Source organism: Vipera berus (assembly GCF_964194415.1).
Source record: "Vipera berus genome assembly, chromosome: 6".
NCBI lineage: Eukaryota > Metazoa > Chordata > Lepidosauria > Squamata > Viperidae > Vipera > Vipera berus.
The window spans coordinates 71,074,493-71,097,937 of record NC_138208.1 but is presented as its reverse complement, the minus strand read 5'-3'; the positions used below and the strand labels follow the sequence as shown (position 1 = coordinate 71,097,937).

At 37.9% G+C, this 23,445-nt stretch overlaps 1 protein-coding gene across 1 annotated transcript in view; it reads right to left on the bottom strand.

The window, feature by feature from the left end:
- Positions 1–23,445, bottom strand: part of KIAA1549 — a 118,931-nt gene that overhangs the window by 43,847 nt on the left and 51,639 nt on the right. The window contains exons 2-8 of the mRNA XM_081330358.1: positions 18,185–20,836; positions 16,863–16,951; positions 11,616–11,793; positions 10,600–10,730; positions 10,254–10,437; positions 8,475–8,534; positions 3,747–3,892 (exon numbers count right to left, since the gene is read on the bottom strand). Coding sequence (XP_081186484.1) covers positions 3,747–3,892; positions 8,475–8,534; positions 10,254–10,437; positions 10,600–10,730; positions 11,616–11,793; positions 16,863–16,951; positions 18,185–20,836 — 3,440 coding nt within the window. The remainder of the gene's footprint in view (positions 1–3,746; positions 3,893–8,474; positions 8,535–10,253; positions 10,438–10,599; positions 10,731–11,615; positions 11,794–16,862; positions 16,952–18,184; positions 20,837–23,445) is intronic.

Genomic DNA, 23,445 nt, shown 5'->3' with positions numbered 1-23,445 from the left:
AGTTTGGCATTACCGCTGCAGAAGCTATTGCAATTCGCCAGCAATGTCCAACCTGCAGCAAACAAGCCACTGCAATCCCTATGGGTGTCAATCCAAGGGGATTGAAGCCTTGCCAAATTTGGCAAATAGATGTCACACAACATGCACCATTTGCCCCATGTAAGTATTTGCATGTTTCAATTGATACCTTTTCAGGATTCATCATGGCCACCCCCCTAAGGGGTGAAGCCACTAAACATGTAATTAATCATTGTATTCGGACCTTTGCAGTGCTGGGATGTCCAAACGAATTCAAAACAGATAATGGCCCTGCCTACAGCAGTCAAGCCATGGCAGAATTTTGTCATCATTGGCAAATCACACACAAATTTGGAATTCCATATAATAGCCAAGGCCAAGCCTTGGTGGAAAGAGCTAACCAAACCTTGAAACATGCTTTAGATCGCTATAAAAATCAGAACAGGGGAAAACGAAACCCCAACCTCCCAGCAATGCCAGAAACTCTTAACCTTTGCCTCTACACTCTGAACTTTTCAAACTTGACTGGCCATCCCTTAACCACAGCTGCAGAGCAGCATTTTTCTTCTTCTTCTTCTTCTTCTTCAGATCTCCCTAAGCCACAGGTTTGGTACCGACAACTTCCAGACCTAACTTGGAAAGGCCCTGCAGACCTTATCACCTGGGGCAGAGACTATGCTGCAGTTCAACTGCCAGACAAAGTGCTGTGGATCCCTGGTCGCTACGTTCATCCGTATCATGCCTCCACAAACACAACTGCAGAACCCATTAAAGATGACAGCATGGTTTGTGACTTTTTTCAGCTTTAATACCACTGACTGATGCCACTAAAACACAATTCCATCTGAAAGCTCACCCCAGACGTCAACTCCACTTCACCAGCTATCCCATCCTGTCCTTTACACCTTTGACATTGGTTCCAGTCAAAAATGACTCTTTTCACACTGTTTTTGCCCATCGCATGGACCCAGAAGGAACAACCTGTTGTTAACAACGAGTCTACCATCATCATCTATGTGAACTCTGTAGCTCATGTTCCTGTCCAAACTTGAAATGGTTTCAACTTTCAGAAATTACTTAGCTCCTGGTTTCCCAAATTACCTGGTTTATAAGCTATTGTAGCTTTTATTAGTATGATTGTATTAGGATGTATTATTTTACCTTGTGTCTTGCCTATTTTTATCAGAAGTATTACTAACAGTATTTCTTTGATTGTGCTTGACTCCATGGCAGAATTAAACAAACGATTGAAAGACAGAGAAAGGGAACGCTCCCAGCATTATACTTGGTATCAAGGAATGTTTAACTTCTCTCCCTGGCTGACCACCCTCTTCTCAGCCATAGCTGGTCCTTTAATTCTATTATTACTTGCATGTGCAATTGGCCCATGTGTTATGGGTAAACTTTTAGATTTTCTACAACGAAGGCTGAGCAGCATTAGCGATGACATTCTGTTGATGAAACACACTGTTGACAGTGAATACAAACATCCTCTTTTAGAATTCACTTCTGACCCAGAGACTGATGCACCCTCACACCAACACTCTTTGAAAGGAACACTGACGCCAGCACAGGAGGTATCGTAGGATTTCTCTTTTTCCCGCGTAAGTATCCTAGAAGAGAAAGTTCTGGACATTGAGGGGCCTTCTCAATTATTGGCCTTAAAAAACAGAAAAGGAGGAGTTGTAGTTATCCCAGACTCCAAAAGACCCTTTTGATTTCTATATTAAAAGTTATACAGTTTTGCATTCTTGAGTTGTAGTGATAAATCTCTTTACACTTGTATGTAACAAGACTTGTTTTTTATAATTGTCCTTGCTTCAAGATAAAACCTCTGCCTTTCCCCAATTATAATTATGAAGTCTGCATTCCTGTGATAAACCTTTGTCCCCTGCTTCATTTATAACAAGACTTGTCTTTTATAATTGTCCATGTTTCAAGTTATGTTTCAAGTTATGTTTCAAGTTATGTTTCAAGTCATGCCTTTCAAGTCATGCCTTTCAAGTTAAGATATGCCTTCCTGACTGATGACAACCCTTGTATTCTCTGTTAGCATTTGTAATATGATAAGCTATGCTTTATTGTTTCCTGTGATGACCTTTGCTCTCTTCATTAGCAGTTGTATACAATGAGTTATGTTTTCCTTTGACCTCCCTCATGAGTGTGTTTCCCCCTCCCAAATGAAACAGCCTAATAAAAGGAGGGTGTCCGGAGCTGTTCGGGGGCAAAAACATCCACCCCGGGCACTCTGTGCTCTCTCACCTTGAACAAACTTGTGTTGGTGCCTCAGTTTGTCTTAGGACTCTGCTCCTGAGCCATCGCAGTTCCCAAGTGTGACCGTTGGAACGTCCGGCACACTGGGTCGGTGGCAAAGGGCAAGATCCTTCCATATTCAAGGTGTTCACCCTTGCGAGGGTCCCTCTAAATTCTCACCCCTGTCACGGGGCTCTAAGAGTTGAGGCCAGAACCCTGACCGGTCGCTCATCGCAACAGAAAAATAAATGATAAGATTCTAGTTGTGATTTATTTCAATAAGCTACAGTTTAAACAGACGACCTTTCTTGGTTTTAATGCAATTATAAACCATAATTACTTAAGCTTGAAAATGGTTGCTTCCAGTCTCCTTCACACTGTCATAGGAGTAGGAGAGGGAAGAGATGAGAAGGGTCATTCACAGAAAATTAAATTATTAAATTATTATCGCTGTGTTTAGACCAGGCCAGTGACAGACAATTATCCAGGTAATACATAAAACACAAGATGATGTCAGAAGAATTGGTGCAAAATTGGTTAAAATTCAGAAAGGAAGAGTATTCATCTGTTTTTCAACCAAATTTGCCTAAGATGCTCAGGGTAAATTACTAACAAATAATGTAAAATCCACAGTCAACAGAACATAAAATCTAACATCACAACTTAGAAATGGAAATTTAAACCATGAAGAAGAAATAAATTGAGAAGGACTTAAAAAAAAACACCAACCTGCAGAAATATTTGCTACGTTTCATCAATGTGGAAATATTTGCAAATTAGTTATAAATATTTAATAACAAGTCTGAATACCACATTAAAGTTAAATATGAAAGATGGCTTGTGGTCCAAGACTGAAATCTTAAAACCATCTGCTCACAATTTTGCATACACCAAGAAACCCAGGAGAAGAAACACTACCATTCTCCAAACCTTTTGTTCCCTCCCCTCTCTTTTTTTCATTCTCCCTCTTCCATGGCTAAGGGGGAAAATAAGAAAAACTACATTTTTCTAAAGTATCTAGCAAACTGTTATAGTTTTTCTGATTATTGACTTCCTTCCTGTTCATGGAAACATTCACATTATTCTATTTTCTAATGTAACTGTACGTGACACTCTGGTAAGGAGAAAAATAATCCTGACATCATCTTAGTATCTTTGGAGAATGAGAGGAGTTGAGAATAACAGCAGAGAAAGCCAAAGAATAACAAGCAAAAAATTTCATTTACTGAACACTAACAAAAGAACATGAAACAAACCTGTACTCAGCATAATTAATTCAAATTCAAATTCTGCTTACGCATGTCACAGTTAATACTGTTTAAACCCCAGCAAACAAAAAAGCAGCACTAATAAAATGAAATTCAAAGCATTCGGGGCATGAGAAAGATACAAAAAAAGATGATTTGGATGTTAATGATTTACTATTATTGATGTCTTTCCCAACTTAAGCTTCACTCCCATTTTCTTTGAAATACCTGCACAATGTTCTTCCCAGCAAAAGTTGCTCTTCTCCATCTCCGCCCTGGGCCAACAGCCTCATTCAACAACTGGGCTAGCTTTCGCTCCATCTCAGCCTGAAAAACTTCCTCTTCAACTTTCTGGTTGATAACTCCCAGAACAACTAAGTTGAAATAAACATTTAGATAGAAAAAGAGGTATGCTTTTAAAAGATGCTTGAAATGTTCACCTTGACATCATAGGTAAGCTAAACATTTGTCATTAGAATAATATTCAAAATGGTAAAGAAAAGTTTTGTTATTTGGGAAATGGCAACTATATCTTTGATAAATGTTACACCAGGAAGTACTTGATGAAGAATCTGGTTTTAAAAGTTTCATGAATAGAATAGAATAGAATAGAATAGAATAGAATAGAATAGAATAGAATAGAATAGAATAGAATATGAAATGGAATGGAATGGAATGGAATAGAATAGAATAGAATAGAATAGAATAGAATAGAATAGAATAGAATAGAATAGAATAGAATAGAATAGAATAGAATAGAATAGAATAGAATAGAATAGAATAGAATAGAATAGAATAGAATAGAATAGAGGAATGAAGAATAGAATAGAATAGAATAGAATAGAATAGAATAGAATAGAATAGAATAGAATAGAATAGAATAGAATAGAATAGAATAGAATAGAATAGAGGAATGAAGAATAGAATAGAATAGAATAGAATAGAATAGAATAGAATAGAATAGAATAGAATAGAATAGAATAGAATAGAATAGAATAGAATAGAATAGAATAGAATAGAATATAGAATTTGAAGGGACGTTGCAGGTCTTCTAGTCCAGCCCCTTGCTCAAGCAGGAGAACCTATACCATTTCAGACAAGTGATTGTCTAGTCTCTTCTTAAAAGATTTTAATCATTTAAAGGATGGAAAATAGTGCCACCAGGTGCTTATGCCTACACTATCTCCAGAAGGCCATTGAGATCCTCATACTAAATAATTTTTAACATAGCTGAAATTTTATAAGACTCATAAGAGGCAGGCATTCTCACCTGAAATGTCATGAAATTTCAGTTTTTATAGTGAATGCATGGGAATAACTGAAATTTTGTAAAATGTGATAATCATGTACTGTAAGATTCTAGTCATTTTAGAAGTATTTGTGTTTTCTGACACCTATGTCTTCTTGCACAGTAATCACTAGATGATGGCTAGTATGTGAAAGTTTTGCCAACTCCCATTACTTTATAGAACTTTGACCAGAATAAAGGACATAAAAATTAGGAAAAAGAGCATGTGTGCATGCCTTTATGTCAGTCTTCATTCCTAGCAACTTTGGACTAATCCTTCCAGTTTTCTTGGCAGGAATTCTCTAAGTGGTTGGCCATTGCTTACTTCATGGGGCTGAGGCTGACTGGCTCAACATGAGCCAGCTGGCTTAGTTCTCAAGGCGGGACTACAACACACCCAGTTTGTAGTCTAATAATTTAACCACTGCACCAAACTGGCTCTCATACAAACCACGAGGATCATAAATTGTACTTTTATTTCTCACATCTTTTTTCCAAAAATTCAATGTCCATACCTACTAGATATTTTCTGTATTGATCCTTACTAATCTTTAACTTTGGATCTAAAAATTACATCATGGAATTAACCTCTGCAATAGATAGTTTTCTGTTGGGCATGCAGATGTTTAAATTTATCTGCCTCTCCATTTTTGTGATAGTGCATTTTTCTCTGTTTCTCTTTATGCAAACTAGTAGGGACATTTGCAGTGTCTGCCTTCCAAGTTGTTGTTTTACACCACAAACTGTTAAAAATCATTAACTGTTTAGTGCAAAACTAAACCATTAAAGAGTGAACACAAATACTACTGCCAAATAAGGTTCAACCCTACTAATGCTTCCTTGCATATTTGTTCATATCAGGAACTCTTCCAGTAAATGAACGATTCATTATTCAAAACATATGTATTTACTGCTAAAACTCTCATTGTGTTTATCTCTTTGTCAGTTTGTACCCTCAGGTTAGCCCAAACAATGTGTTATACTACAACAGTTTTTAAATCAAGGTACCTAAAATCCACTAACTTAAAAAATGTATAAAAAATCTTAGAGCTATTGCTCCTGTGGAACTGAATTTTTCACAATGTTCAGACCAGTTTTATTTGCAAAGTTCTGGCAACTGCAGTATCCCCAAGGTCATGCGATTGTGATTATTATTATTATTATTATTATTATTATTATTATTATTATTATATTATTATTATTATTATTATTATTATTATTATCATCATCATCATCATCATCATCTTAAAAATTCCATTTCTGTATTGAACAGTGTGTTGTCTAGGTATACATATATTAGAATATAATAATCAACACATTCTTAATAATCTTATCAAAATACAATCATACACTAAGAAGTAGCAATCATATTATTAAAAATAGTATTTCCCACATTAACATTAATTGTATAACAATCAAAGTATTTTTAATCCATTGTAAATCTTCCTCACATAATCCACATTTTCTCATATTTCCAATTTTCTAACCTCTGTTTTTATCAGCTAACCTTTATTATAGTTTCCTGGTAACATGCCCAATAAAAATATCTCTGGTTTTAAATCTATATGTTGTTTTATCATTGCTTCCAACCATAAGTATATTTTATTCCAATATTTTTTTTTGCTTTGGGACATGTCCACCACATGTGATAATACGAACCTGGTATTTGATTACATTTCCAGCATTTAACAGATTTATCTTTGTACATATTCGCTAGGCTTGCAGGTGAAAGATTGTGATTTCTGATAAACAAAGTTAATATGGAAGCCAGCAGGAAGCCAGAAGTCACTCCCACTCCTGCTGCTTTTTTGAATGCCCATGGTCATTCTACTTATCTGCTAGGGATGTCAAACTCAATTTCACTGAGGGCCGCATCAGCATTGCAGTTGCCCTCAGGGGGCCGGGTGGATATGACCTGGGTGGGCGTGGCCTACTGGGTGGGCATGGCTAAAGTGTGTATGGCCTACTGGGTGGGCATGGCCAGCTCTACATCGTTCACATCAAGGGTGCCTATGGGGGCCTGGGCAGGAGTGGGACAGATCTGAGGGTCTCTGGCGGAAGGAGGGTCTCTGGGCCAGGGCCAAGGCAGTGGGGGCCGTTCCCTCACTGTTTCCAGGATGGCTTCTCGGGCCGCATGAAACCACTTCGCGGGCCGGATCTGGGCCCCGGGCCTTGTGTTTGACATGTCTGGCTTAGGTAAACAAATATTGACTTATTATTGAAGTTCATTTACCATTACCAATATTTTTTTAAAATTTATGATATATACTCTTCTTAAATGATCACAGGACTGTCCAGGATTTGGGTAAAAATACATTGTTGGCCTAAGATTCTTATCATATCACATTGCACTGCCTTTCTCTCAAAGCATAACACAGGGTTATCTAGTATATAATTCAAACTTACACAAATATGGGTCTGCTGAAAAATAATATTTGTGCTGAAAAATAATATTTTTATACCCACATATTTCACTAGACATTTTTTTTACATGTGAAGGGATGTTCTCAACCCAAAAAGGAAGCAAAATTATTCATGTTATTTTGAGTATGGAGTTATGCATTTCAAAGAATAAGGAACAGCTTGCTTTATTCAATTTCTCCCTCTGTAATGATGTGGCAGTACTCATCCTGTATCTTGACATTATGATGATCAATTTCATCAACCCCTCTCAGTGGCAGACTGTCAAAGCTTCATTCATATACAGAGAGAAATGTCTGTTCTAGAAAATTTATCTTCTGAAAATTCAGGAGTTTGGAGTGGAACAGTGAAGAACAAACATCAGAAAAAATAAGCTGCTTTTATAACAGGTACCAAAGAAGCTCTGGTAACGAAGATCACCACCTGGAGAATCTGGAATCAAGTCATATTTATATCTGACCCAGAGTTTAAATGTTATGTCTCTTCCTCCCACTCCTATGTTATCATGGATTTCTTCCATTCACTTTTTGACCTAGGATGTGGAAGGCAACTGCACAATATTTTGATTATAGGCCTATTGATCAAAATTTTCTTGCTTCCAGCATTGGCATCTCCTGCTCTCTTGGAATAAAGTGCAGACAGCTATACTGTATACACTGTGATTTCACATAATTACACATTAGAGAGACAATGGAGCATCTGTAACTAAACTGAAATATCTTGCAGGGGTCCTATATGTTATGCCTCACAGACCATTATATCTTCCATTTATAGATGTTTAATCATTATCAGGACTGAAAAAAGTAGAAATTATAATAATCTGTACTAAGAAATAATTCATTTGAGAAGGTTTCTGTTCTAGGGAATTAAAGCACACTTCTTGTGCCATAAATTTTAAGCATTTCACTTTGCTCTATGAAAGGGGTTTCATAATTAGACCGACTCAGAAAGTATCACAGGCTAAGAGGCTGTCAAAGGCCATTTGCTATTCCTCCAACTGGCTAACATTATTCCCTTGGCCAATGGTCAGTAAAAGAGGAAGAATTCGTGAGGGGAATGGTGGATAATGGAGACCATTATTGAAATCTTAGCTGATCACCTTTGCATCAACTTCAAGGAAAGCAAAGGAGACTTTGGCCATTGCTATTCATATCTGCATTTGAAAAATATAAGGAAATATTAATTATATATTCTCTATTACTCTGATAATATCATGTGGAAAGATTATTTAGTTTTATGATACATACCTGTTCTTACCCAAGAAGATTTCATCAAGTGTGATGTATTCAATTGGGGGTAATAAACAGCTGGAAAATTAAAAAAATGAAAGAAGGGGTAAATAAATACATATAAAAGGATGACCCAGAGAGACAACAAACCAGAATCAAGAGAGCATTTTAGAATTCATAGTAAAACAATGAAATAACTTGGCCACCGTCCTAGGGAAAAATCAATTGACCAAAATAATAATTACCACCAGTTTTATGTTCTGACCATTAAACTAAATTAATTTAAATCCCACAGAGCTATTACTATATGCTTTCATATTAGAAAAATACCGGAGAGGGAAGAAATTGTATAAAATTAACAAGCTGCATATAATGGGTAAACTTCCTGTCTAGACAAATACAGTGGCTGCCTAAACATATTATTTTCCAGAATCTTGTACATGTATATATAAAGTGGCATTAAACAATAATGGCATCTGATTCAATGTGTAAAATTCTATGATGAAATAATGTATTCTTTATTCCATGTTTTGGCCTAAAATTAATCTTACTATTTTTCCCCCCCCAATGCAATCAAAAGTTGGCCATGTAATGGTAAAGGTGCTGTTGGGACTGAAGATGCCCACCTTTCAATCTTCTTGAAATTATTTTTGAAGGTTAAAACGAAAGATTAATGCTATGTACTTCACACTTCCTAATCAAAGCTGTCCATCCAGCTGTCCATCCTTATTAGGATGAAGACTGCACTTAGGTTTAGAATGCATGCTGGGAGTTGGGACCAAGAATTAGACAGGGCCAAGACATAAACTAAATTTAATTTAATTTAATTTAATTTAATTTAATTTATATGCAATTAAAAGTAATTAAATACAATTTGGTGATTTTTTTTCATGGCTAACAACCAGTTTACAACTAAAATAAAGCAGGAGACCAAGATAATAAACTCTAGACAGATAAACTCATAGGCATATTAAACATAAAGAGGTACAAAATATAGCACTTTAAAGGTGATATCAAGACATAGATTAGCTGATAGATAATGTGGTAAGGCTTCCAGCTTGGAATTATTTGAAGAACAGGCTTCCCATGGTCTCCCCTATACCTGAGCAACCCCACAGGAGTTAATGTATGCATTGGGAAGCAGAGGGATGGGGAGGTCATTAATGACACAGTTCATTTAACAAAGATCTGAACTTCCAACAGTAATGGGCAGGCTCCATTAGTGTGGTAAGTCTAGGACTATCTGTATTGTACCTCTGATGCTACATGAGCAGGACTGGTTGCCAGTTTGCTTCTGGGTCCAACTCAAGCTGTTGGTTTTAACTGTTAAAGCACTTTATGGCATGGGACTGGGCTCTCTGAGGGACCACTTCTTTCCAATTATATCAGCCTGGCCCATTAGATCTGGCAAAGAGCATGCTATGGATACCATCTGCCAGAGAACTATATTTGGTGGGTTCCAGGTGGTGGGCATTCTCTGCCATGGTGCCAGACTTATGGAACATCCCTCCTCCCCACAATTAAGTCAGCTCCATCCCTTTTGATATTCTGGAATCTTCTCAAGATCTGGTTACTGAGGTGGATATACTCACCCTCTCTATGCTTAGGGTTATTAACATGGTTTAGTTTTAATTATCTCCATTTTAATGCTGAATTTTATAATTTTTAAATGACTGTTTTTATTAGTATGTTTTTATTGATTATTGTATGCTGCCCAAAGCACTTCTTATGAGATGAAGACATAAATTTGATTAATAGATAAAATAAATAAATAAAAATAATTTCAAGTATGCTCACGTTCTGCAATGTGCTGCACTGGAAAGCCCAGGTAAAAACTGAACTCCACCACAGAGAGGTTTCTTAGCAGTTCACTAACTTCAGACCCATTCAGGAATCCACGCTTCTCTTGAATGGCAAACATAATTTGCACGGGGCCTTGCCGAAACACTGCTTTAGGCTGGCCCAGAGTTATATTTAGTATCTGAAAAGACCATGTCAGAAAGAACATTTGAAAACATTTCAACATGTAGTTAGCGTAACAATCATCAACATCTTTGTGGTTAGTATCACTGTAAAATTCAGCATTGGGGAAAGCAGAGGAGAGAGAAGATGCAGTTTCCATTTCAGGAGATGCTTGTCTCACCTGCACAGTGAAGTTGGAAATATCCTGATGGTGCTTTCTCACCTCCTCAAAGGCAAATCTCAGTCCTTTTTCTATGCGCTGGCTGAAGTTACAGAACCCAATGTCAATACTTCGAGGTACAAATTGAAGGACTAGAAGCAGAAAATTAAATGTTTGTGTTACTAGATTTAAGTTTAGTAATTCTGGCTGGAGATGGGAAATCTATTCTAAGGTTGGAAAGTAGGAACAGTCTTTAGCCACAAAGACCTGTTTCATACATCATGGTTACATCATGATTTAATGGAAACAAACCACAAATAGTTGGATATGCATAAGATTCTAAATAATGAACTATGATTTATAATCTGCAATGGCTAGCCAAAGTCACACATACCATATTCTGGTTTAGTATGTTATGGAAATCCAAGCAATATCAATACTTTATTTGATATTCCAGTTCTATAATTCACCCCTCAAGTAAAATCTAGCAACACAGTTTTTGTTTATCTAATTTATATCACCTAGCCATGTATACAAGATAATGAATACTAATAACCAATTTAATGCAAGTTATTGTAGACTCATCCTCATATCTCTCTAGCATCTTGCCATGTTTATACTAACTTCATGCATGAATGCTAAACCGCTGCACCTCTCTTCCACTGATTCCTTCATTCATGCCTGTATTATCTATTAGGGACAGTAGAAAGAATGCCCTGGGCTAATGAAGATTTGGGGACCTCCCAATGTTCTTTGTTAAAAAGTTCATCACCAGGTGAATGAAAATTGCAGGAATGAAATAATATATATGACATCACCTTGGAGACAATAACTTCTATTCTCCATTTTTCATTTATATACTGAATTTTCTATCAATAGCAGATCTAAGTAATATTATTTTTGAACATATGCACATATCTTAGGTTCAAAGTGTATTAACCCTAAATTCAAGTGTCTTCCCTTTAACAAATCTTGGATCGTCAAAAGTCCATGATTCTTTCTTAGCACAGAAACAGTACAAAAGTGATGGGGCTTACCAGTTTGCACTTGGAACTGGAGAGCAGGAGCAGGAAGAGATGGTTGCAGGGATGAAATGAGAGGTGTTTCACCATAAAGAAGGCTGCTGTTCACCAAGACATTGATGACAGCAATTGCCGTGTAAACAAAAGGCCCCGAGGTCACCAGAAAAGAGAATTTGGGAGAAAGCGTATACACCTATATTAAAAATAAGAGAGTTTTAAATCCCTAAAAGTAGCACTATTTTCTGCACTGCATAATCTTTTTATAGAAAGATTTCTGTGCACTAGTTGTGGTAATGAATTTCTTCAGCCACCATTAGCGTATGATGAGAAATTGACAGAAAAGAATCCACATAATGTTATACAAAACTTCTACAGGGTATGGCAGTGGCCTCACAACTGGATATCCAATTCAGCTATCCAGGCAATTGCCTTTGGCATTGCTTTGTGGAGATCTTCTAGGGAACCAGAGAACACATGTCATGGGCAATGTTGCACAATATGTTTAATAGTTTGCATATCAGCACCACAATCACAACAAGGGGAATCCTTCCATCTCTACTGATACAGAGCAGAGGCACTTCTTCCAGTATCACACCTAATTCTGTTCAATTTCAACCAGACAGAGAGAGATAGGTTAAAGCCAGATGGTTTGGTAGAGGGATTATTAATGGTCAAGCCACAAGAACCACTTGGACCATTCCTCTCTCCAGGCATTCTCAGGATTAAACTGGGTAAATGTTAAGTGAATAGCTGTTTTCCATGCTGGCCTGTGAGATTTCAATCTTGTGACGGGCTGTGCATTGTCCTGGTGCAGGGATCAGCAACCTGAAACAGTGAAAGAGCCACTCGGAACCGGTTCCCTCACAAAAGGAAAAACTGGGAGCCGCAAAAAATGTGTGCGCATGCGCATACATGTACGCATGCGCAGCACAGGGTTTGACTGAAGAGTGGAGCCAAAGCGAGATATGCACCTACCCTGCATATTTGAATTAATTGGTTGAAATTTTTTAGTCCCACTTTTTTTTGGGGGGGGGACTGCACATGGCAGAGGACTGGGAGCCGCAGGAGACGGCTGAAAGAGCCGCATGCGGCTCCGGAGCCGCGGGTTGCAGACCTGTGTCCTGGTGAATAGGGAGGGTCTTGTTGTTCAGCATCTTTAACCATATCAGGATGAGAGCTTGTTATCTTCTAATGTGGGGCAGTATGATATTGCTAAGTACTGTAACCAGAGCACAGGAGTGGGATGCAGTGTGCCAGAGTTGATGTGCATTGTCTAGCAGAGTTGGACATCGACCATTTGGGTGTGGGCGCATGCTGGCACAATACTCAGCTGTGGAATAAACCAAAGCCAAGGCTGTTGTTTGTAGAATGTTAGCGTCAGCATCCCAGGATGTTCCAGCCAATCTGTTCAGTAAATTATTGTGGCTTTTCAATTTTGCATTTTTTCCAGATGTTGTCAGAAGGTTAGCGATCTGTCTATAAAGATCTGTCTATATAGACAGGCATTTCGTGAGCTGGAGGACTGTCTCCGACATTGAAACATAAAGGGATGGATCAAGCTACATTAATCACCCATGGTTCTTAAGTCACAGTTAACAGGGCTATGCAGCAATTCAGGTTCAAAGGGGAAAAGATAATTTTAGAATGCAGGGGAGTGCTCATGTCAAAGGTGGATAGTAACTACTTAATGAAGTATGTTTTTTTTTCTCTGGGCTCATATGGCTCCAGGAAATAATGTTTAATTTAAAGTTGCTACTCAAATAACATGCTTTCTCATGCATACTTCATACATGTTTTCAGGAGTGCCTAAATGCAGCTTTTGCATAGTAGACTTTTGTGTTTTGACACTGTGGCACACTTTTCTCATAATCATGACTTCCCATTAAGCCAGGTGATTGAATACTAGTAACAACTACAAAAAATGTTTTAAAAGAAGGATCATGCCTTAATCATTTGACATGTAATTTACCAAGCTTTTTGTTGCACTATTTCTTTCTTTGAAATTAAATCTAGAATGTTCAACCTGTTCTAAACTTACATAAATAAATCCAGTATCTGTGAGTTAATTGTCTTGCAACAGAACCATAGATTTATGTAACCATTATGATTCCATAATTTGCCATTTCTTTTCTCTGCCAGGCACTGTTCTAATAAAAGTTTACAATTTTGCATATTTTGTGCTTCTTACGTTAAGGCTGAATCATTAATGTTAAATTGCAGCCACATGTGTTTGTGTCTTCTAAAGCATACATTGTCATGGTGTTGCATTAAAAAGTAAGATTCTCTTGCACAACCCCAAATAAAAAAAAACCTCTTGTTAGCCATAACACAAAATGTAAAGGACCATGGAAAAGCAAAACCATGGAATCCACACAAATATTTACCATTGAATTGTACTTTGCATAAACCAATTTAACATCAAGCCAAGTTTGTTTGCAAGAGTTTCACACTAGGGAATGCATTTCCAAGCCATCTGACAACAAGTCATTAGTAGAGGTTATTAAGCTGCACAGCAGTTAATTTCAAAACATAGCTATCTTGGCAAAATTCCATTGCAAGACATAAATCTCTTTCTTGAGGGAGGTGAGTGCAGTCAAGATTTACCTTGCTGTAATTAGGAATGGAAACTATTCTCTGCCCAAGAGAGAAAACAGGCAATCATACCATTCAATCATAATGCAAACATGAGTTAAGTGCACAGAAATATGACTTCTTGCTTTAAGATAAATGATTTCTAGAGGACAAACCAAGCATGGAAGGCTATGTGCATTATTGGTTTTAAAAAATGCAGCAGACTGTAAACTGATTGGAGCTCAAATTTTATTCATCAGAGGCTTTCAGTGTAAATCAAGGGGAAACTGGGTATACAGGTATGCAGAAGGAGTAAAAAAAGCAAGAATTTCAAAAATATTTGTTCAATTCTGTTTACAAATTTGAGTGACGGAGTTTGCTCAAGGGGAGCTCAAGGGGAGCTAATCTTATAGGACTGGCAGGACATACATCGATTATTTTCAGAAAATAAATGCTATGGAAGACTTACGTTGGTGCCTATGCCCCCCACACTACCTATTATTGCTGCAGCTTACATTCATTTAGGTATCTTTTCTATATCATACATAAATATTAGATACATGTCTACTTATAATTGTATGCATGATTCCTGAATTTGATTTGATCCCTGAAAAAAAGGATAGGGTTGCTTTAAAGAGTTGGAATTCCAGCAATATCATCAACAATAATGGGCATCCATAAAGGCAGATAAGTAGGAACACAAATGACCCTCAACCAAACTATAATACCAATTTACAGCTTTCATTAAACTAAGAAGGCAAATTTTTACTCTCCCTTGGAGACAGTGACTTGCAGACAAGCTTATATAATGAAACATAAATTTTCAAATACCTTATAACTAAAAGGTTGAATTTTGCTTAGAAACAGAATGATGTAAATTAAAGTGTTGGGGATATTTTTTTCTTTCCTATAACTAATCCCAGTTTAACATTTGGACCATAGATGTTTGTGTCAGAGGACGTTTCCAAGAAACCTTTTCAAAGAAAAGAGAGTGTTTGTTACACTAGAATTTGTAATGTTGACACCAAGGCCAGATCACATTATTTCAGAAATGTGTGCATCTAATGAACTAACTTAGTTGTGCAAACACACTTCTGAACATTTCTAAAATCAGAAACTCTACTCAAGGTTAAATCCAGGAGTTTAAGAAATTCCACCCAACATAATTTGAATTTCTATTCTCTAGTCTGCTACCTGGGTGATCAGAAGCATCTAAATTTACTTTCAATTTGCTTTGTTCTGATCCTAGCCATTACAGATGTCAGCAACCTGCTTAAACAGGATTTTAGATTTCAATATTCAGCTGAGATCTCAATCACAAATGAAAAGATGTTGTGTGGAATCCAGACTTACCCATTATGATACAAAAAAGAGAGAAAGATATCCATATTCAATACCTCTACTGAGAATCGTATTTATACAGATGTATTTTTAATCTGTTAGGAATAAGATTGTTAATACAGCTAAGAACTGGTGATCAGGTTTCAATATATGTATCTTTTAATTGCCAAATATCTCAGAATTCTCTGTTGTTTTCAGTTACAGCATTTTTTCATACTTTCAAATGCCTCTTATCTACTTTATTTTATAAGATAAAGTTGTCATTCTTATGAAGAAAGCACTGATGCAACAAAGAGTGCATTCTTAAGATTGTTCTGTTTTCTGATTTTTACTTTTAATATCAGATGGCAAATGGCCTTTACAAAGCATTTTTTGTTGCTCCTATAAAAATAACTGCATCTGTGCTCTCCAATCACTGTGGTTTTCTATTAGTCTGTAGAACTAAGCAACTCTAAGCAACAGAACACACCCACAGTGAATATGATACATCAGAAATCTATTTTTTTTCCAGCTAACAAAGGGGTGTGTGTGTGTATGCCTTTGAGTCAGTGTGATCCCTTGGCAACTGCCTAGACAGGTCCCTGCAGTTTCCTTGGCAAGATTTCAGAAGTGGTCTGTATTGCTTCCTTCCTAGGATTGAAAGAAATTGAATGGCCCAAGGTCACTCAACTGGCTTCCTGTCTAAGGAAGAACTAGAACTCACAGACTCCCAGTTTGTAGCCTGCTATCTTAACCTCTTCACAAAACTGGATCAACCATCAGACACAAAGATTTGCAGGAGGTATAACAGTTGACACAATGATGTAATCAAAGCAGGCAAGCCAAAGTATTTCAATTCATTAGAGAAAGGGGAACTTTGGAAGGCAGCTAATCAATTATTTTAGGGGGGAAAGACAGGAAAAGCACACCACTGAAAATGGATGTTTTTGTCCCTGAATTTCATCTGAGGGTATTATGATAGCGGGAAATGAGTTGTGTGCAATGTCTGCAGTCTAAGGGTTGCAACTAAATATTTCTGCAAATTATAATCACATCCCACTTTTGACTGGTATACTGGAAAAAATATAGCAATTGTTTGTTTTGTAAAGTAGAACTGATTTAATTTTTATCTGTTGTTTTAATCATATTTACAGAAGCAGATTCAAGAGCTTGCTCTGAGACTTCTTGGATCAGCAAAGAATAGGCCATACCCACCATACTACATGGCACCATGCAAAGATGCACACATTTAGGATTCAGTTGTCAGTTATCAGTTAACATCCAAGCTACTCCCACCTTCATCAATTATTTCTATGAAAATGTCTTTAACTCATATAATGATCTGCACAGAGCAAACTGTCTATCACTTACCTCTAGTTCTACCATTCTCCTAAATTCATTTTTCAGGATTTCTTTGATGGATTCACTGACATTTTGTACTACAGATTTCCGTGCTAGCACTGAAAATACAAATCAATAAATAGTATTAGACTATTAGATGCTATTAGAAATATATATAGACTTAGATGCAACAGTTCAAATAGTGAGATAACTAGAGAACTGTGAGGAATTAATTTTTTCTATGAAAATAATAAAGACATTACTATTAAGAAATGCAAGCCTTACAGTAGAGATAGTTCCCATTTTAGAATCTGTAACCAAGCAGAGATATATAATCACAAAGTGCCAGTACTAGCAATCCAAAAAAACTCACATCTGAGACAGGACAAAGACCAAATTCTTAAGTTCTACTGCTGATCATATCATTCACTTCTACCATACACTCCCACCTATTGATTGCTTCGTCTCTGATCGGAATGGGACAACTCACCCTGGCCAACTTGCTGCAGGGAACAATTCAATGCAGGATAACTCAAGAGAGGAACAGGTGAATTGCAGCAGGCCTTGTCTTGCTTAGGCTTGAACCTTGAACCTAAAGCAAGACAAGGCCCACTGCAATTCACTTGCCCCCTCTCTTGAATTACCTTATTTGTATGAAGCATTTCATAACGTATCCTGATAGCTAAGCCTATCCCTTTTTTGACAGAATTCTATATACTTTCAACACTTTTAAATGAGACAAAGAATAATAATATGCATTACAGCAACCTTATTAATTTAGAACTATCCCGTTATACTGGAACTGCAGTGTCTAAAAGGTTAGCATAGAGTTCTGGAAATTGTAGTTCCTACATGCCAGAGGATGATGAGAGCTTAGGAAAGGTTGACTTTTTAAAATTGAACAGAAGGAAGTAGCCTTTGGAAGTGAATCAAACTGGAATTGAGTCATCTAAACTGGAACTGGTTTGAAGTGGGTAGAAGGTTACATAACCCCAGAACAAGCTTTTTTCATCCAGAATTCCAAATCTGGGACAACTCAAGTCACTTCCAATGTACTCCCAGAAACTGTTGAAGCACTTTAGGAATGGGATGGTCCACAAGAGGTCTAGCATAGAATATTTTAAGAGTTCTCCAGAATGTTCTATTCCCCAATCAATCTCTATTAGGTGCAGCATTTAAGTAATAGAAATACTAGATTATATGAAAAAATAAATTAATACAGCAGCAAAGTTAATGCATTGTTCAAGAGGTTTGCATTCCATCATATCAGTTCATTTACCTCTACTCTAATGCCATAAAAGTGTGGTACAAATATATATTTAATAAGAAATATAAATAAGAAAATCTCTTACCAGTTGTTACCAGATAATTATCAGGGACTGTAATGTCACAAACATAAGGCTGTTTAGTTGTGGTAGTTGGACTGGTTGCCACTGTAACCTGGGTAGGGGTCCAGATAGAGGTTGAAGAGGATGTAGATGAACTTGATGTACTGCTGGTAACTGAAGAAAGTCCTATTTTGCTACTAGAAGTGGTGGCAGTAAAGGCTGTCATACTAATATGCTCAGTCATGCTTGTTTTTGTTAGAACTTCAGATTCAACTGCAGTATTCACAGATGAAGGTGTCTCTATAACCATTGGTCCAGTAGGTGAAATTACATTGCTGTTCATATTTGTGGACAACGATGTATAAGGAGTTGTTTTTAAAAAATCTGAAGGTACCTCAGTGAAGGAAGAAAATGGACTGAAATTAGCAGTAGCACCACTATCTTCAACGGTAGCTGTAGTTAACAAAAAAGGTGAAAATGTTAAGACAGGGGTTGACTGAAATGATGTGAACCACAAGCTCACATGTGTATCATCCCCATAGATGTTGCTGGTGAAAACAGGCTGTGAAGCTGACACAGATAGCTGCTGTGTTAACATGGTGTCAATAGTGAAATAAGACTCAAAGTGAGAGGTAGCTTCTGTGAAAGCTGAGGTAAAATAAAATTCAGATTCTACCATCAAGATTGATGTTGGTTCTAGTAAGACTGAGGAGTTCACATAGAAATGTGATGATGGCATTACTTCAGAACTGTGCATAACTGGAAAAGAAGATGAGCTTGAATTAAAAAATGAACTTTGCCATGAGACTTGAGAAGCCTCCATACTTGTGATGTGAACAGCTGGTTGCTCAACTGAACTCCAACCAGCTGAATTGTCAAAAAGCACAGATGATGGAAGGAGTGTGGGCAAAATATGAGGTAAAAGTGTTGATAAATCACTTGGCATTGCTAGAAAAGATGTTTTTGCAGCAGATGAAAAATGAGACAGGTCAGTTGACTCAAAGGAAAAGGGTCTGAATGAAAGGCTGGATACAATGTCTGATCTACTGACAGCTGAGTCCTCTATGGAAAAGTACTCTAGTGCTGTGGTAAATAGATGTGTGGTTTCTGACGGCATAAATTCAGATGTTTCTAGCAAAATTGAATTTCTCATTGTCATGGATGGTACACTCACAGTCTCCATGAAGACAGATTCTGGAGAAATTGTAGCCACTTTAGAAAACACATTTTCCAAAATACTTGTACTAGATTCTACTATAACTAATTCAGACACAGAATAGGAGAAATTAACCAGATTGCTTTCCAATGAAATAATTTCAGAAGACTGGCTATAAAAATGGGAAGGGGGAATAGATGTAAATATACTTTTAAGGCTAATTTCCACAGAATTTGACTCAGAGAGTTCAGTAAATCTTGAAGAAAATGAAACAACAGGTCTTGATGGAAAACTAGTATCAAAGATTTCAGGAGGAGATTCAGGCACATCATAGAAATCACTAATTTCTGATGTAAGCGATGCAACACTCTTTACATCAGAGACCATAAATGAGAGTGTCTCATCATACTCGCCTGAACCCACCTCGTTTTCTGTTGGTCGCATTGAAAAAAATGACTCTGGAGAAGCTGAGATGAAGTCACAGTACAAACATGACGTGTGTGGTTTAGTGAAAGGCACTGGACTTTTGGAATCACTGAGTTTGTTTTCTGAGTGGCTGGGAAAAATTGATGCTTCATTTCTCGAGGATTTCTGGGAAAGCTCATGTGTAAAAAACATCTCATTAAAAGGAGTATTGAAAGCAGTTGCCTCTGTGTAGGAAATGGTATGAGGAAAAATAAAAGGAAAGTGGGTTGAAAACATAGTTGCCCCTGTTAATGAAATAGGACTTTCTTTAAAAATGCTTAGGACAGATGAATATTTTGGACCCAGTGTCCCAGTTAAACTGCTGTTAATACTATAGTGAGCTTCAGGATATCTGTAAGTGCTTTGTGTATTGACATATGTAGGTGACTGTTCTATAATAGTATCAAAAAGCAAAGAAGTTGAAGAGAAAAGATAAGATGGCAAATTCTCCCCTTCTTTTCCAGGACTTGCATCTGCCATTTCTAATGCAACAGAATGTAAGTCAGTCTGAGGCATCAACAAGTCTCTGTATGGAGTTAGAGCAATACTTGTCTCATCAAAAGATTTCAAGTGCGGAAGAGAAATATGGGGGGCAGAGGCAGCCCTTTGCAAAGTTGTCTGCAATGTTCCCACATAATCAAGTGGCAAAGAGGAGACAGCTAGTGAAGGTGCTAACAATAAAGTCTGTAGTATTTCTTTAGTTGGCTTTACTGGATAAGAACCCAAATGATCGTCTTCTACAAAAGACTTCAGTGAAGGAGTCTGTTGTGCATTTGAAATTAAACTAATAAATCTATCATCACTTAAGATGGCTTCATTGCTTGTTACTGAAAAATCCAGTACTGGTCCATTTTGTTGAACTGAGGCTCTGCTCCCCGCTTCTTGGTCCAATGAGGTCATTTCAAAAGGAGTGGTTACTGGTGATGACAACTCAGGAAACACTGTATTTGCCCTGGAATCTCTTGTGCTTTCACTTAAGGCTGTGTGTGTCTTGTTACCCACAGTGCTTTGACTCAGCAAAAGAGAAGAAATGTTCTGCTCCAAATAGATGTCATCTAAAAATGAAAAAAAGAAAGAAAAGTGTTAATAATTAGGTTAAATAAAGTTGATATCATCACTCTAAGGTGTCAAACTGCTACAGTAATTCACTAACCCAAGGCTATCATTTTCATGAAATCTTTTTGCCAAAGATTAAGGAAGCTCTTGAGTCTTCGGAGTCCCATATGATGTAGTACATTGAAAAGCACACAGTCAGTTGACAATTAGCATGGATCAGGTCTTCTTATCAGCATTGCTCTCCCACATGAGCTGAAGATGTAATTATAAAATATGAGCTTTACTACTTCAGAAAGTATGCTTATACTCCATTCCACATATTTCTCCACTCAGGTTCTGCTCCCACCCTCCATTACTCTTTCTCCCACTATTTACACTGACAGTGGAGGACAACAAGTCAATAATACCTTGCTGAAAAGCAGTTCTACTAGTATTGATTTTTGTCCTGGGGGAAAAAAGGCTAGGAGGAAGAGTTGGATTTGTTCATAGGCAACATTTCATTTGGAGTGAAAAACAAGCCTGGCAAACCAGAAATGCATTGGATTCTTCAGCAATCCAGCTTTGGTCACCACGATGTAAAAAAGATGTTGAGACTCTGGAAAGAGTACAGAGAAGAGCAACAAAGATTATCAGGGGACGGGAGGCTAAAACATATAAGGAACAGTTGCTGGAATTAGGTATGTCTAGTTTAATGAAGAGAAGGACTAGGGGTGACATGATAGCAGTGTTCCAATATCTCAGGGGCTGCCACAAAGAAGAGGGAGTCAAGCTATTTTCCAAAGTGTCTGAAGGCAAGACAAGAAGTAGTGGATGGAAACTAGTCAAGGACAGAAGCAACCTAGAACTAAGGAGAAACTTCCTGACAGTTAGAACAATTAACCAGTGGCACAACCTGCCTCCAGAAGCGGTGAATGCTCCAACACTGGAAGTCTTTAAGAGACTGGACAGCCATTTGTCCGAAATGGTATAGGGCCATGGTGGCGAACCTATGGCACGTATGTCACAGGTGGCACACAGAGCCCTCTCTGTGGGCACGTGCGCTGTCGCCCAAGTCCTAGGCCTTCAGCTGGGTTTTATAAAACCTTTTTGCTTTAGGCCTCCGCTGCAGTGTGCAAAAAAAAAGGTTCAATCAATCAATCAATTTCAACTTCTTGCGGGAAAAAAAAAAAGATCTCGCAAAGTTGGAATTGATTGAACTTTTTTGTCCCACCCACTCTGCCATTACCACTGCAACCACGCCCAGCCAATTGGCCACCCAATGGATCACACCCACCCAATGGTCACACCCATCCGGCACTCGACAATACATAACTGGGTTTTGGTTTGCAGTTTGGGCACTCGGTCTCTAAAAGGTTCGCCATCACTGGTATAGGGTTTCCTGCCTGAGCAGGTGGTTGGACTAGATGACCTCCAAGGTCCCTTCCACCTTTTATTATTATTATTATTAAACATGAAACTCAGTCAACTGAACACTCAAATTGACTGGCACTAATGGTTGACACGGGTTGCTGCCACCATCCTAAGTATCAACCAGGTATCTCCTTAAAATGTAAGATGTTCTGAGTAGCGCAGTTTTTTGTAGCTTTGCTGGAGTTATTGCAGGAAGCTGCAATTTCTTGATGTATTTTGCAAAGTTTTTGGACATAGTTCCCAGTGCCCCAATGACAATGGGTATCACTGTTACACGTTTCATCCATAATTGCACAGTTTCAATGGCCAGGTCGCGGTATTTCATAATTTTTTCCAGTTCTTTTTCTTTGACTCTGGCATCACCTGGTACAGCAATATCAATCAACTGTATGCTTCGGTTCTCTACGACTGCGATATCTGGCGTATTGTGTTCCAAATGGCAATTTGTCCCACAAGATCTTCAGCCTCTCATTCTTGACAACTTTTTCCACCCTATGTTACTACGACTTTTCAGACACAGGCAAGTCATATTTTTTACACAATGCCCAGTGGATTAGTTTAGCAACTCAATCATGTCTAGCTTTGTAATTGTTGTGATTCAGCCTGTGGGTTCGGCAATTGGGTCGGACGACTCAGAGGAGGAGGAGGGGGGTGTTGAAGAGCTTGCTGAGGGGGTTGGACAGCTTGATGAGAGCCCTCAGCCAGGCCCCTCTCACCTGGTCATGACGCAGACCCAGCTGTGTGAGCCTGACAGCGTGGATGAAGATGACCCACAGCTGGCCCTGTTCAAGGACTCCCGACGCAGGAGGCAGTCAATCAGGAGTAAACAGAGGAAGGCAATGGGGCTCCTCGGAAGGAGGCAGAGAGAAGCCACGCCCTGAACTGTATTTAAGGGGGAATGCGTGGGAGGGCTGGTTTGCTGAAGGCAACCGCTTGAAAAGCTCCTGTTTCTTGGTTCGTGTCTTTTTCTATTTGTTTTTGTAGCAATAAATTTGGCAGGCGTAATTCCAGCCTCTTGCCTTCTTGTAAAAGGGGTTGTCCCTGCCTTTTCTGCAGGGCCGGTAGCAGGCTGGTACAGAACAGTAATCAGTTTGCGCAATTTTTGCTGCACTCACATATTAAATGTGAAACTGTTTCAACTTTGTCATTGTAAAGTCGGCAATTTGGATTGTCAGTAGATTTTTGTATCTTCACTTTC